At 41.3% G+C, this 16,856-nt stretch overlaps 1 protein-coding gene across 1 annotated transcript in view; it reads left to right on the top strand.

Moving 5' to 3' along the window:
- The window catches only part of SLC2A13 (solute carrier family 2 member 13), a 293,193-nt gene that overhangs the window by 44,173 nt on the left and 232,164 nt on the right, over window positions 1-16,856 (top strand). The window contains exon 2 of the mRNA XM_059682573.1: window positions 11,578-11,737. Coding sequence (XP_059538556.1) covers window positions 11,578-11,737 — 160 coding nt within the window. The remainder of the gene's footprint in view (window positions 1-11,577; window positions 11,738-16,856) is intronic.

The following is a 16,856-nucleotide window of genomic DNA, read 5'->3' as shown; positions in this document are numbered from 1 at the left end:
TTTATTCTAATATGCCTTTAACAGGAACTTGGACCACTACTTTCCTTATGTTAATTTCAATTTTTTTATTTTTAAAAATTTATCTTGATTGTTACAAGTTATACAATACATTTTTTAAAAATGAAAAAAAAAACAAAACCCATTGACCCCTTCTAGCCTGCCCCCTCGCCTCACCATAGGCCTGTACCACACTATTCATGAGTTTAGTACAATGATTAAGAATTTGTCCTTGCCCAGCCAGTATGTCTTAGTGGTTGAGCGGAGACCTATGAACCAGGAGGTCACAGTTTGATTTCCCAGGTTGTGGGCCCAGGTTGTGGGCTCAACCCCCAGGGTGGGCCATGCAGGAGGCAGCCGATCAGTGATTCTCTCTCATCATTGATGTTTCTATCTCTCTCCCTCTCCCTTCTTCTCTGAAATCAATAAAAAAAATATTTTTTTAAAAAATAATTTGTTCTTTATCAGACATTTATTTTATTTGATTAGTGATTGTTGGGTGTGTGTGTGTGTGTGTGTGTGTGTGTGTGTGTGTGTGTTTTCTACCCTTCTAGGTTCTTTTACCCAGAAGGTAATTCATCATAAGATGACTAACAAGAGGAAATAACCAAATTTAATTACATACATACCATGTAGGGGAACCCCACATACACGAGAGAGTCAAACACCACACATACAAGAAAGGTTCAGATAAAGAAAGTTAAAATGAAGTATATATGACATTCTGAACTAAGGATGAGGTAAAATGCCTTGGGCTTCAGAGGGGAGGAAGGTCATTTGAAGGATAAGAGCAGATATTCAGTACCATGCCCTATTAAGTCATAGAAAGTTGTTTCTGGTTATATCTCACTAGAGTCCCGGTGCACGAAATTCGTGTACGGAGGGGGCGTTCCTCAGCCCGGCCTGCACCCTATCCAATCTGGGATCCCTCGGGAAATGTCCGACTTTCAGTTTAAGCCCAAACTCTGTGGGATCAGGCCTAAACCGGCAGTCGGACATCCCTCTTGCAATCTGGGAGGACTGGCTCCTAACCATTCGCCTGCCTGATCACCCCTAACCCCTCTGCCTGCCAGCCTGATTGCCCCTATCTTGCCCCCTGCTTGCCTGATCGCTCCTAACCTGTCTGCCTGCCTGCCTGATCTCCCCTAACTGCTCTCCCCAGCTGGCCTGATCTTGCTCCTAACAGCTCTCCCCTGCCAGCCTAATTGCCTCTAACTGCCCTCCCCTGCCAGCCTGATCTCACCCCCAACTGCCCTTCCCTGCAGGCCTGATCTTGCCCCCAACTGCCCTCCCCTGCCAGCCTGATCGCCCCTAATGGCCTCTGCTTCGGCCCCCCACCACCATGACTTTGTACAGAAGAAAGTCGGACATCCGGAAGATGGCCAATCGACCCGGTCTAATTAGTATATTACCCTTTTAGTAGTATAGGTAGATTATATAAGATAGGATTGCTTAAATGGAGGGGAAAAGCCTTTTTCAGCAGGAGGAGATGCTCTTGGCAGACAAAAACACATAATCCCTATATCTGGACTGATAGCCATATGCACTACACTGCCAAACCGGTCATTAAAAAATTGAATCACTTTCTTATACCTTACACCAAACAGCTGTTGTCCTTAAAACCCCTCCTCAGCCGCCACCTTAGGTCCTTCCTTCGCATTTCATCCAGAGTAGGTTCTGATTGGTTGGTTTCTATGCCAGTTAGTGTCAAAAGCTCTGCCTCCTAGGCAGCCATTGGCTCCTCGCAATTCACCAAGATTGGTTCTGATTGGCCGGTTTCTATGCCAGTCAGAGTCAAAAGCTCCGCCTCCTAGGCAGCCATTAGCTTCTTGCAATTCACTCAGATTTGGTTCTGATTGGTCAGTTTCTATGCTAGTCAGTGTCAAAAGCCCTGCCTCCTAGGCAGCCATTAGCTCCTTTCAGTTCACCCAGATTTGGTCCTGATTGGTCGGTTTCTATGCCAGTCAGCATCTCCAGGCCTATCTCCCGGCCTGATCATTGAGGGGGTGCTGGCAAGCGGGCTGAACTGCTGACCTCTGGGGGAGAGAGAGAGGCTTGGCTGCTGGTGAGGCCCAGAGAGAGAAGCAAGGTCTGATCACCGGACAGCAGCTGCTGCCACTGCTGATCAGCCCCACCTTTCCCCCCTCCACCCCCCCCAGAGGTCAGCAGTTCAGCCCACTTGCCTTCTGTGCGCACAGCCTGGCTTTCGGTCAAGCCTTCGGTCATTTTGGATGTTACAACCCTGGCTTTTTATATCTAGAGAGATTAATTTTAAAGCCCTTAATTTAAATTCTTTAAAGGGAGAAAGTGATAAAAGTTTCTCTTGAGCCCTCAGGGTCTTGGTTGCCTCCAGGTCAAAATAATTCACATGCCAAAGTGCTCATCTTGGGGAGGCCTGTTCTGAACCCCTTCAGTGGAATAGGGAAGAAAACAAAACCTCTTCATAGAATCTGCTAAACTTTAACTATCACCAATTACATCCATGTATAAAGCACATAATTCTTAATTTTGTGGAATCTCATATAAACTGTTCTTCATTAGAACAGTGAGTTTTGTCTGGGGAGAGAATTCCATGTGTTTCTCTAGAATAGATTTTGGGGGTGATATAGCCTTAATGTCCAAGGTTTTTCATAACTGGTCATGTTTGGAAATCCATCAATTGCGGTTTTCATGGTTTGTTTTATTGATAGCAAGGCAGGTTAACAGGGCCTGTAAAATATGTATATTGAATGGATGTGAGCCTAGTGAACATGAGTCTACTACTCTTCCTGATCACCAGCATTTGCTTATTTAGTTCTCCATTTTCATAAAGCAGCTTTATGGGTTCAAACTTGTCTAGCTTGAAATTATACAACTAATCACATTTAGTTCCCGGTTTTCTGAGTAATTCATCTTTAGCATGACACCTGGTGGCAGTAAGTCACATCGCAGGCCTTCCTGCTCCTGGAAGTTCATGTGTGCTAGCTAAGGAAATAGGGCCCAAAAGATCAGGTTCCTGAGAACTTTACAAAGGGTCACCTTCTGAACAGAGGCTTGACACTCAGTCCTGGAGTGGCACATTGCAAAGATTAGGAAGCGTAGATCTGAGACCCACTTTGACGTTAATTTGCTGTGATGTGACTTTCTGAAAATCTCTTCCTGTCTGCCTCTAAGGCTGGGGGGATGATGAATATCTGTCCCGCCTACCTATTGATAGGATGACCTTATGTAATAATGCAAAATGGTATCATGAAAAGACTTTAGAAATAACATGGTATTCAAGGGTATGGTTGATGCTTGCTGGCTGCTCCTGCTCTGTTTCTTTTTCCAGCAGTTCCTTAAATAGTGCCATTTTTCTGGACTCAGTTCTAGACGTTCTTCTCACATGTCTTTTTGGGAGTTCGCCTCTATTCCTGTGGTTCCTGTTATGTGCACCAGCCACACAGAACCACCTTCGGAACTCCAGATATTTGTATAATTCCCAAACCCTGCCTAGCCCAGTCTCAGTATGGAGTTGCTTTTTAAAAAGTATAGTCCAGCAAGTCAAAGCAATTGAAAAATAATACTACTCTTGTGTCTTGAAGATTATAATAGCATGTAGAGTGCAACTCAGCAATATTTCTTAAAATCTGTTCTCTCTCACATCCCTCAGTCAAGCTTCAGTCAATCCCTTTTTAATAGGCTCCCAGTGTTTCCCATACTGACCCTGAGCCTCACATAATTCTCTCCAGTCTTTTTTTTTTCGGTTGAACTTCTTCCCACAACTAAGATCTTTGACCCATGTTTCCTTTATCTTTTTTTCTCTTGCCTAGCATGAAAACAGCTCAAGAACTAGGCTGACAAAGACCAAATTTTTCCTAAGGATGAATGAGAGGTTGCTTATTTTGGCAGAGGCCCTTATTGGGTAGGAGAAGAAAGGGAGGTTGGGAACATTCGCATGTAAGTAATCTATATTCCCAGCATACTTACAGAGTGGTCTGCTTGCTGTCTGTATACTTCATGAAGCACCTCTTTCTCAACCTAAAACTTGACCTTATTATGGTCCACCCACACTTGCTTCCCCTCCAGTATCCCCTATCTTTATGAAAAGCACCCATCAAACTAGTGGTTTACTTTGGACATCTGAAAATCATCCTTGAATTCTTCCTGTCCTCATCCTTCACATTCCATCCAAATTATCTTTAGCCTAAGTACAAAAAACATGATTCTAGGAACTCTCCTCTTTACTCCATTTCTAGTGTTGTCATTACTCATTGCTCTCCTACAATCAGTTTTCCCAACTCCAAACAAAGTGATGCTTTAACACAGGGGTCCTCAAACTTTTTAAACAGAGGGCCAGTTCACTGTCCCTCAGACCGTTGGAGGGCCGGACTATAGTTTAAAAAAAAACTATGAACAAATTCCTATGCACACTGCACATATCTTATTTTGAAGTAAAGAAACAAAACGGGAACAAATACAATATTTGTATTTGCATGTGGCCCGCAGGCCATAGTTTGAGGACCCCTGCTTTAACACATAAATCTGATTGTGACTTTTTCTCTTTTACATTATTCGAAGTCTTCTTAGTACCAAACCCTTAATATAGCTTCTGCGATTGTGAATTGTCTGGTTGGTCTCTGCCCACATCTCCAGAAATCATCTCCCTCCACAGGATGCGTTTCTTCCTGCCTTAAGGCTTTTTTCTAAGCTGGTCTGATTGTCTAAATATATCTCACCTTCCACACTCCCACCTAGCTTAGCTTCCTCATTCCCCTGATCTTGGCTTAAATATAGCCATATCCAAGGCTTTTCTGATTCCTCCTCCTGTCCCTTTGTCATTCATGTCCCCCACACTTCCCCTTTGGTATGACCCGTCACACTCGAAATGTAATTACTTGCTCAAACACATTTTTCTCAGCAAATCCTCAGGACAGAGGGCATGTCCTTCTCCTGTTAGAGCACTCTGTCCCCAGTTCTTAACACAGTGGCCAGCTCAGGTCAGGCATTCAGTGGATGCTCCCTGCTAAATGGATGCTACTTCTATGATCTGTGCCCTGTATGCCTCTCCCAGTTCATTTCTACACATATTTGGCCTCACACTTTCTGTGCAGCCTTTGAGAAACCCATGCCATTTTATATTTTTGTAAGCTCATGCTCTTTTCTGCAGAGTTGTCTGCCCAGCCTTTCCTCGCTATCACCTAATCGTTGTCAGCGTGCAGCAATGTCAGCATCGAAAGATAGGATGCAGTGTGTAGCTGTGCTGTGACCCTTACCATGTTACTTTGAAAGTTTTTATTTGGCTGCATGTTTTTTTGAGTAGGCTTTCTGTGTTGCTTCCTTTAGGGAAGGGACCTCATTTTATTTATGCATTATTTTGATAATCCCAGCACTTAACACAGGTCAGACTGAAATACTACTGATATTATTAACTGCTTTCTGTATGCTAGGCACGTTTTAAGTGCTTTATTCTATCAACTCATGGAATTTTCCCAACTTCTATGGAAGAGTTACTTTTATTCTTTCTATTATGTAGGTGAGGAACTGGAGACCCAGAAAGGTTAAGTTGTCCAGACTTAACCAGCTGGTATAGGGCAAGGCTGGAATTTAAACCCACTGGTTGCAGAGCCTGCCCTCATCTGTGGTGGTCAGTCAGTGGAGTCTATTGCTTTCAAAGTGGGTTATGGATCTCATTGTCTGCTGCAAATTCTAGTTCTTCCACTTTACCTACTCAATTGTGAGACTTGAGGTAAAGTCCTTCTCTGCAAATGGGCATAATTATTTGTCCTTTTAAGGGATGTTCCGAGGATTAGATAAAATAATTGGTTTATGTAAAGTATCTAATGCAGCAGTTCTCAACCTGTGGGTCGTGACCCCTTTGGCGGTCGAACGACCCTTTCACAGGGGTCGCCTAAGACCATCCTGCATATCAGATATTTACATTACGATTCATAACAGTAGCGACATTGCAGTTATGAAGTAGCAATGAAAATAATTTTATGGTTGGGTCACAACATGAGGAACTGTATTTAAAGGGCCAGAAGGTTGAGAACCACTGATCTAATGGAATGTAAGTAGTTGTAACAGTGCTAAGTCACTGTGAGCACCCATTAGACAGATCTTTTAGGGTTCTTTCCAACAATTCATCGAGTTTGTCTTTTTATAGTTCTTCAATCTTTTCCCTCTGTCATTATCTGTTACTTTTCATTGTTGCGGTGTTTATTTATTGTATTTTATTTTTTTTGTTAATCTTCACCTAAGGATATTTAGAGAGAGTGGAAGGGAGGGAGTGGAACAGAGAGAGAGAGAGAAGAGAAGCAGTGATGTGAGAAAAATAAATTGATTGGTTGCCTCCTGCACCCACCCTGACTAGGGCCAGGGATTTAGCCTGCAACCAGAATTGAACCTGTGACCCTTTGGTCTGAGGGCCAACACTCTATCCACTGAGCAAAACCGGCTAGTGTATGGTGTTTATTTTTAATCAACCTTTATAAAGGTCTGGGGACATCTCTGAAGTTCCTATTGAGTAAAATCGATGGTCTTCATAACAAACATGTGCTGCCTAAAGCCACGAACCAGATTTCCACACTCCCATCTGTGGGCTTGATGGCTGAGTAAATATCTCTGGCTAAAGACAGCAACTGAATTCCTGTTCACAGCCAGACCAAAGCAGAAAAAGAAATCCAAACCATCAATGACTGTTGTCTGATTTTTAAAAAGTTTAATCATAAAAGAACTAAACGGAATAGCTAACATTTGCTGCAGGTGTTTCCTCTTTCCAAGTTAGATGAAAGCCATTTTAGGGTGGGCTGTGCTATTAAATTGATTAGCTGTCAGATGGAAATTTTTAGCAGTTTAGGCGCTGATTTAATAGTACAGACTACAGTACTTTGTTTACTAACTCATGTTTATTATTTCATGAAACTCATACAGTCATAAGAAACTTTTCATCATTGCCATGAATTGACAGGGACTAATAACATTGGAGGAAGCTACAGAGTATATAATTTACTGGTCTGAATTCTGTGCAAGCCTAGTAACTACTTAACAGTAGTTATGCAATAATCCAGTGAATGTTCCAGAAGCAGGTATATATTACTTAAAGAAATTTTGTCTCTGTCCATTTTATTCACTTTGCTCAAAGATAGAACGAAGTAAATAAATGTATTTAAAATAGGTGAAATTGGAGACAATTGTGGCATCAGGAGGGAATTTAATCCATGGAATACATACCAGGAAGTCTAAAACGCTCGATAGAGGTGGGCCTCTCTGACTGCCTACACAGAGCGGGACATAAGGGAACTATGTGATTTATAGTGCCAATAAACAAACACAAATCAGTTATTGAGAAGCACAACTATTGCAGTTCGAGAGACAAGAGAGAAGTGTCTCTTGTTGTCCAGAGTGGTAAAAAGTACTGTCAACAGCCCCTGTCGGGAAAACACATCAACAGATTTCTTAATTCAGCCAGCTTCACTACAAGCTACTTTTGGGCATCATGCAAACCAATTCATTAAAAATCATTCTAGATGCATCTGTTATGCAGCCCATTGATGTTCTGATTTAATCTTGGGATCGGTTTATAGTATCTACAGATATTTTTTCTTAGTTAATCCTGATTTTTTTTTTTCTGAACTACTGGTGAGTATTGATTAGCTACTAGTTTTAGGTTAAAAATTGGAAGTGCCACTGGGAAGTGAGCTAGATAATGGCCAGCAAGGCCAAGATCTTCTTTAAGTAATGATTTTGGATTGGCTCAAAATTGTGGCCTGTAGAACTGCAGTTTTATAAATACATGGTGAACATCAGGGTCACCTGAAGGATTTTGAAAAGACAGGCTCATCTCCCAACTCTGTAGTCGTCTGGGGTTGGTGAGGTGAGGAAATCTTTATTTAAAAAACAAAACAAAAACGCCACATAAATGATTCTAGTGATCAATGAAGTTGGAGAACTACTACCATAGATTATGCTGCATTGATTTTAGTTAGAAGAAAATTTAAAACAGGTATAACCAAATACATCTAAGCCATAAAAACTGTCTATTTTATGGTTAAGAGTATCTGTTTTTTAAAACTGCAAATTCCCAAAGTACTGTCCATTGTAAACTATTTCTGAAATGTACACCTAGATAATTGAGTAAGGTGATTTAATGTATGGATCTCTTATTAGTAAATTAAGAGTTTTGGTGTGTCTGCTGGAAATGATGACTTTGAATAGTTACTATGTATTAATAATTTTTAAAAAATCTTTATTGTTCAGATTATTACAGATGTTCCTCTTTTTTCTCCCCGTAGCTCCCCTCCACCTGGTCCCCCCCACTCCAGGCCTTCCTCCCCCCCACCCCCAACTGACCTCGTCCATAGGTGTAAGCTCTTTGTCCAATCTCTTCCCGTACTACCACAACCCCTTCCCCCTCGAGAATTGTCAGTCTGCTCCCTTTCCATGCCCCTGATTCTTTTACATTCACCAGTCTGTTCTGTTCATCAAGTTTTTTATTCATTTGATTTTGAGGTTCACTTGTTGATAGATATGTATTTGTTGTCACTTTGTTCATAATTTTTTAACTTTAGCTTTTTCTTCTTCTTCCTCTTCTTAGAGAATACCCTTCAGCATTTCATATAATACTGGTTTGGTGGTGAGGAACTCCTTTAGCTTTTTGTTGTCTGTGAAACTCTTTATCTGACCTTCAACTCTAAATGATAGCTTTGCTGGGTAGAGTAATCTTGATTGTAGATTCTTGCTATTCATCACTTTGAATATTTCTTGCCACTTCCTTCTGGCCTGCATAGTTTCTTTCTTTTTTTTTAATTTTTTTTTATTTTTATTCTATTTTTATTTTTTATTTTTTATTGCTTAAAGTATTACAAAGGGTATTACATATGTATCCATTTTATCCCCCCGCCCTAGACAGTCCCCTAGCCTCCCCTATCCCCCAGTGTCTTATGTCCATTGGTTATGCTTATATGCATGCATACAAGTCCTTTAGTTGATCTCTTACCCCCCTACCTCCTGCCCCCCAACCCTCCCCGGCCTTCCCGCTGCAGTTTGACAATCTGTTTGAGGCAGCTCTGCCTCTGTATCTATTATTGTTCAAAAGTTTATAATGGTCTCTATTGTCCATGAATGAGTGAGATCATGTGGTATTTTTCCTTTATTGACTGGCTTATTTCACTTAGCATAATGCTCTCCAGTTCCATCCATGACGTTGCAAATGGTAAGAGTTCCTTCCTTTTTACAGCAGCATAGTATTCCATCGTGTAGATGTACCACAGTTTTCTAATCCATTCATCTACTGATGGGCACTTAGGCTGTTTCCAGATCTTAGCTATGGTGAATTGTGCTGCTATGAACATAGGGGTGCATATATCCTTTCTGATTGGTGTTTCTGGTTTCTTGGGCCTGCATAGTTTCTGTTGAGAAATCAGCTGACAGTCATATGGGTACTGCCTTGTCGGTAACTGACTGTTTTTCTCTTGCTGCTTTTAAGATTCTCTCTTTGTCTGTTGCCCTTCACATTTTAATTATGATGTGTCTTGGTGTGGTCCTCTTTGGATTCCTCTTGTTTGGGTTTTTCTGTGCTTCCTGGACTTGTAAGTCTGTTTCTTTCACCAGGTGGGGCAAGTTTTCTGTCATTATTTCTTCAAATAGGTTTTCAATATCTTGCTCTTTCTCTTCTTCTGGAACCCCCATAATTCGGATGTTGGTACGCTTGAACTTGCCCCATAGGCTCCTTACACTCTCTTCATATTTTTGAATTCTTTTTGTTTTTCCAGTTGGGTGTTTTTTGCTTCTTCGTATTTCATTTCTTTGACTTGATTCTTGGGATCCTCTTGTCTGCTGTTCGATCTCTGTATATTATTCTTTATTTCAGTCAGTGTATGCTTAATTTCTGATTAGTCCTTTTTCATATCCTTGAGGGTCTCGCTAAATTTCTCTGAGGTTTCTAGAAGATTCTTGAGTAACCTTATAACTGTGGTTTTGAACTCTATATCCAGTATTTTTATTTTATTCATTTCTTTCATTTGTGACTTTTTCTTTGTGTCTGCATTTTGGCTGCTTTCCTGTGTTTATTTCTATATACTGGATAGCTGCTAAGTCTCCTTGAGTTGATAGATATGGCCTTGTGTGGTGGTATCCTATAGGGCCCAGGGGCTCAGCCTCCCCAGTCACCTGAGGTGGACGCTCTTGGTGTACCCCTTTGTGGGCTGTTTGCAAAGTCTTGTTGTAGTTAACGCTTGATTGCTGTTGGTATCACTGGGAGGAATTGACATCCAGGACAGTTGGCTGTGATGACCAGCTGTGTCTACACTGGAAGATCGGTTGCGTAGGAGACACCCTTATGGGGCAGGACTTTCTTCAGTGGGGCTTTGGTGCTCACTGAGTCTGCCCCTTGAGTGTGTCTCTTATGGATGTGAAGAGTTGTGATCCAGTATGGTCTCACTCTGACCACTGGGTACACTGGCTCTTGGATCTCCAAGGAGATGCAAGGTCTGCCACTGCGTGGGGCCGCCCAGCAGGAGCTACAGAGACATATGCAGATTCCTCCTCTTTGTATGGGGTTTGGAAGTGCCCAGATGAGGCCCAGCTGTGAAGCAAGGCAGGCTGCTGCTTCTGGCCTTGGGCCTTCTTTTGGAAGCTCTGGGGCTCTCTGACCCAGCTGCAGTTTGACAGGTTTTAATCAGAGAAAGGACAGGCCATTCATATGCAAAAGCCAATGCACACAGCTTGGGTGGGGTTGCAAATTGGGTAGGGTGGAGTCTCTGGGAATCACCAGGGCGGAGCAAACAGCAGTGGCTGCCAGTCAGCCCTTCAACAGAGAGGTCCCCGAGTCTCCATGTCCCGTGCCCCCCATGCAGGAACAGTGATCACTGCAAGCACCTCTGAGAGAAGCCGCCTTCGCATTCCTGTCCCACTGCTGGACAGTCCAGTTTCTCCCCGTATGTGCCTGGGACCCCAGAGTCTCGCCTGGAACGAGTTCAGAGCAAGCGGGAGCTTGTATCTTCCTCCCGATTAAAAGAGCAGCACGTCCAGGTGCCAGCACATTCCAAGCCTCTGCACCTCTTACCGGTCTCAATGTGCTTTCTTCACCTCTCTAGTTGTGTAACTTCCACTCAGCCAGCTTTCCTGCGGTTCTGTGTGGTCGTCGTTCTGCCTTTTAGTTGTAATTTTGATGTGGTTGTGAGAGGCAGCAAGTATAGGTGTTTACCTATGCCGCCATCTTGGTTCTCCTCATTAATAATTTTTTATTCTCACCATTGTCTAATTACATTTTCCATATAAGGCTAAAATATTTCAATAATTAGATTCAATCCAGGGAGCATTTTCCCATTTTTGGACCTTAAAAAATTATAAAACATACTTCGATGCAATCTAAAGTTATCTGAGATCTCGAGAGGCACTTCAGATAATATGAAAAATGATACTCAGAGACTGGTATCTTGCATACATCTTTACTTATCTGCAGTAGTCACCAGTTACAAAGAGAATCTTTAAATATGTGGTGGACCTTGTTAAAAGTAGAGCACCAAGCTTGATGAGTGTCCTAATCTAGCATATATCTTTATAACAACAGAAGAAATCTTGAGAAAGTGTCTTATGTTTACTTTTCATTGTTCCTTACAGGCATTGCTTCTATGACGGTGCCAGTGTACATTGCTGAGGTCTCACCACCCAACTTAAGAGGTCGATTAGTCACCATTAATACCCTCTTCATCACAGGAGGCCAGTTCTTTGCAAGTGTTGTTGATGGAGCCTTCAGTTATCTCCAGAAGGATGGATGGAGGTCTGTAAACAATTCTTACAGTTAATTTTCAAATAAATCATGATATTAGGGGATGGGAGGACATTGAGAAATGAGAGGAAAAAGATAACGGAGTATTTTGAATCATTATAGCGAAATTCTAAGAGGGTGGCATTCAGCAAAATTGAAAGTGGACAAGAAGTTGATACTTATTTTAATGACAGATGAGTAACCTACCATTGAGAATTGATATTTACAGAGTTTTTTAGCATTTAGGTGACATTTCTCACACTGTGTGTAATCTTTTGTAATATTTGTTTAAAAACGAATGCAGCAATAAATATGCATGGAGTTCTTGAATGTTATCAGCGATTAACAAGCTGTTTATGAACTGCAGATAAAGCTAACATCTTTTGGATTTAGGAGGCTACACATTCTGATCTGAATGAAAGAAAACCCAGTCTTTAAAGCTATAGATTTATCTATACTATATAAAAGATGTTGATATATATACATTTAAAAGACACGAATTATTTTTTTTCACTATTTGTTTGATTTTGAATCAAAAGAGATGAGAAAAATGTTTTTAAAACTGCTTTAAAGTAAATTCAAATTGAATATTGTAAAAACAAACTAATTTTATGCTTAAAGATAGTATAGGCTCTAAATTTTTATATCATAGTATTTAAACCAACAAATTCATGTAAGTGTTCCAGGGAGATTTTATTAAAAGGCATAATAGGCTGCACAAAATTCTCTATTTATTGAGCATCTAATCTGTATAGATCCAGGGAATAAAATATTGAACAAGTCATACTCTAGTATTTATTTGCATGGTGATTACAATATTGAAATTAATTCTTTTTTAGAAAATACTTATTTGTTGATTTTAGAGAGAAAGAGGAAGGCCGAGGAGAGAGAGAAAGAGAGAGAGAGAGACATCAGTTTGGCATTCCACCTATTTATGCATTCAATGGTTGCTTCTTGTATGTGCCCTGGCCAGGGATGGAACCTGCAACCTTTTATTGGGACGACGCTCTCACCAACTGCGCTACCCAACCAGGGATTGAAGTTAATTCTTAACAGTTTTAGAAAAAGAATTAAATTCATTGTGGATGTAGGGAGTTAAACTTGTATGTAAGCAGCACAATAAATCATATGGCTTAGGATGAGCCATTAAAAACTTAGCCTGAAGTTTTATTAAAAGTCACCTGAGAAAACTCATTGAAGCCAAATAGGACTTATATTTGTCAGGACCATTAAAGAGAAGACACAGTTCTTAAGAAACATTAGCTTTGCCTGCCTCTGTTGCTAAACTGCTTTCTACCTTTCTCTGCCAAAGTTAAGAACCAGGAAATTTCATCTCCGCCCCCCTCACACACACACTCTGTAGATGAACAGGAAGAGGGAGATGATAACTTACGAGCATAACCTAATATTTTGAGTTTTACTTGGAAGCTCAATAGAAGTCATTTAGTCTTTCATTCCCACATGTCTTTAAGATCTGAACCATCTATTTATATTTGGTTTAAAATTTATTAATGTAACTAATATAGAGATACATATATACTATTATGAAAAATCTATTTTTAAATGCAAACCCAAAGAGTATAACCCATGTTTTTGAGCTAAGTATAGCAGTTTAGATATTTGTTTCCTCAGTACTGGCTAGGAAAGAGAAAGATTTTACAGTAGTGAAGCTAACCTATGAACGTGGTGTGTCTGGGTGGAAGTGGAGGTCTTGGTACAGGCATCATTAGTTAGAACACTTTTCAGGGGCAGGGTGACATGATTATAGCCAGACCTGGATTCCTATCTGTTTTCTTCCACTCATTGCCTACGAACCTTAGACAAATTACTTAGCGCCCCTGATCTTCACTTTGTCAGTATAAAAAATGGGACCAAAAATACTGGTCTTATAAGATTGTCCTGGGATCTAAATTAATTATCTTATATAATGAAAGCCTAATATGCAAAATGTCCAACCATTTGTTCAACCGTTTGACCAGTCACAACCATGCACACTGACCACCAGGGAGCAGATGCTCTGACTGGTGAGTTAGCTTGCTGCTAGGGTCCGGCCTATCAGAATTGGGTGAGACGGGCCAGACACGCTCTGGAGCCCTCCCGTAGTCCCTCCCCAGCCCCAATCGTGCACCGGTGTGGTCCCTTGGCCTGGCCTGCGGGGATCAGGCTGAAACTGGCTCTCTTACATCCCCTGAGGGGTCCCGGATTGCGAGAGGGCGCAGGCCAGGCCAAGGGACCCCAAGGTGCACAAATCTTTGCACCGGGTTTCTAGTTATATATACAGTACTCAGCCCAGTGCTTAGCACATGGCAAATACTCAACAAATAATGAATCACATTACTATTCTGATGAGTGAAAAAAGGTGAGTGCTACTATAGGTAAGTTGTAAGGGAGGTTGAAGGAAAAGACATATTATGGCCTATGTGTTTTGTTTTTTTATCGGTAAAGATGGGTCTTGGAGTTGATAGGTGTAGAGATCTAGAGATCTAGAGAAAAAAAAAGTTACTGCTTATAGCTACTGAAGAAAGTATAAGATGGAAGAGCCTAGAGACAGAAATGATTTTTTCAATGGACCGTGGGATCCCAGCTGAAGTTGGAGCCATATTGTTTGCAGTAAAGCCAAATAGTATATCTGTGTGAATTTTTTCCACAATACTGGAGACCAGGGTGAAACAATAAATTAAGAGGATGGGACACCTAACTTCGACTTGTATTCAGACTAATGTGCCGGTAGCCGGTCCATGCTTGCTGTTTCAAGGGACCTGGCATATATGGCATACTTTTCTTAATATGTTTGCTCACCTTCTTGGCACTATGTGTTTTAACCAAGGTCACCTCTGAGAAAGGTTGTTTCCCCAGGTAGGGATTTTCCCCTGAAGTTAGGGAGGGAATAAAACCCCTTAACTAAGTGCCAGGCGGGTAATTAATCACTTTAACTACGAACAATCATGCTTAAGCTACATAATCTTTACTCCCTGGAATGGAGATAAGAAACGCCCTAACCTTTGGAATAGAGATTGATGGGATTGAATCAACTGGTATAAATACAGATGTAACAAGACAGCAAGACACAGAACTCAGAACACAGAACTAAGGACACAGGGCTTGGAAGACAGGACCAAGAGAGACAGAGCCTAGGCACAGAACCTACACAGAACGTTCTCTAGAGACAGAAGAACTTCGCTGGCGAGAGCATGCCGAAGGATCCTGGACAGGGACTGGCCTCGGAGCCTGGAGGCGGAGCCTGGCGAGAGAGCATGGCAGGGATCCTGGACTGAACCTGACTGCGGAGATTGGCAGGAGAGCCTGACGAGAACCTGGACAGAACCTGGCTGGAGATCCTAAGCTGAACCTCTCTGGAGATCGAGACCAGAACTTGGCTGGAGATCCTGGCTAGGCTGCTGATCAACTGAACGCTGTCTCCGTGTCATTCCTTCTTCGCCGACTCCGTCCACGCCTTTGGGGACCCCTGGACCTGCTGGGGTTGGACCCCGGCATATGGCGCCCGAACAGGGACCCCTAGGTAAGCGCCCCGCACTCGGGACGGATAGGACTCCACCTTAGGAAGAGGGTGGATAGTCTTCGCTGACTCCGTCCACACCTTTGGGAACCCCTGGAACAGGATTCCCCTAGGTAAGTCCCACCCCCCATTGAGAACCCCTGCACTCGGGATGGATCGGACTCCACCGTAGGAAGAAGGTGGATAGTCTTCGCCGACTCCGTCTACACCTTTGGGGACCCCTGGACCCGCTGGGGCTGGACCCCGGCACTAATGCATTAACATACCAGGTCACTTGTACCCACTTAATTGTTTGCACGAATACACATGAACTTATGCTTACGTGCAAACATGTTTCCTTATTATACAGGTGAATTTTATGTGCTATTCTCTTTTACTATTTAGCATCCTTAGCAGTATCTTTACCTTATTTTACTCCTGGGCTAATAGGAGTGTGGTTACAAGCAAATAAAGATTGCAGTGGTACCTTAGCATCAATTTGAGAATTTTCAGCAATTATATCTAAAAAATAATTATTACAATTTTTACAGTAGTGATCAGATTAAGACATACAGAAGATCAAACTGATTAATCAGCTTCTTAGATTTTGATGCTGTTGAAAGACTAACTCACCTTTTGTGCCAGATGGGTCAAAGCTTCTGTTTTCTTATTGTTTGGATGTCATAAAAATAAATTGTTTTCTGCCTAACTGAAAGATTAGTTTTCTCAGAAAAAAATGAATTGCCTGTAGACGATTGAAAAAGTTGGCATGTTTTAGCACTCCAGTGTTATAATACATTATATGGTGGGAAGAATGTCATCTGGTTTCATGAGGAAAGGGGAATACATTTTTTGAAGATATCATTAAAGATTGGATTTTTAAAAATAATATTATTGAGATATAATTCAGATACCATTCAATTCACCCATTTAAAGTATACAATTCAATATCTTTTAGTGTATTCTCAGAGCTGTGTAGCCATCACCGTTTTCAAATTTAGAGCATTTTCATTACCCAAAAAAGATAGTTTTCCCCCTTTGGTTGTCTCCCAGCTCCTCCCAGCTCTGGGCAACCATTATTCTACTTTTTGTCTCCATAGATTTCTTATTCTGAATATTTCATCTTTCAATATATGTGGTCCTTTGTGACTGTCTTCTTTCACTTAGCATTTTTTCAAGGTTCACCCGTGTTGTAGCATGTGTTAGTATTTCATTTCTTTTTATTGGCAAATAATGTAGATGTACCACATTTTGTTTATTCTTTCATTAGTTGATAGACATTTGAGTTGTTTCCACTTTTTGGCCATTATAAATAATCCTGTGAACATTTGTGTTCAACTTGCATGGTAGACCTATGTTTTCAGTTCTCTTGGCTGTAATCTAGGAGTGGAATTGCTAGGTCATATGGTAACTAAGCTTAGCCTTTTGAGGAAATGACAGACTCTCCTAGAAAGGGTCACATATTTCCACTTAGCAGTGTATGAAAATTCTAGTTTTTCCATATCCTACTAAATACTAGATATGATAGTGTTTATAAAGATGGCAGAAGTAATTCAGTAGTTAATAATTCTATATAAGAAAGAGGTGATATGCAAATTGACCAGCACTCCAACACACAAGATGGCCACCCCCATG

Source organism: Myotis daubentonii, chromosome 2 (genome assembly GCF_963259705.1).
Source record: "Myotis daubentonii chromosome 2, mMyoDau2.1, whole genome shotgun sequence".
Lineage (NCBI taxonomy): Eukaryota > Metazoa > Chordata > Mammalia > Chiroptera > Vespertilionidae > Myotis > Myotis daubentonii.
The sequence above is the reverse complement of the archived record's forward strand: the minus strand, read 5'-3'. Positions and strand labels throughout refer to the sequence as shown.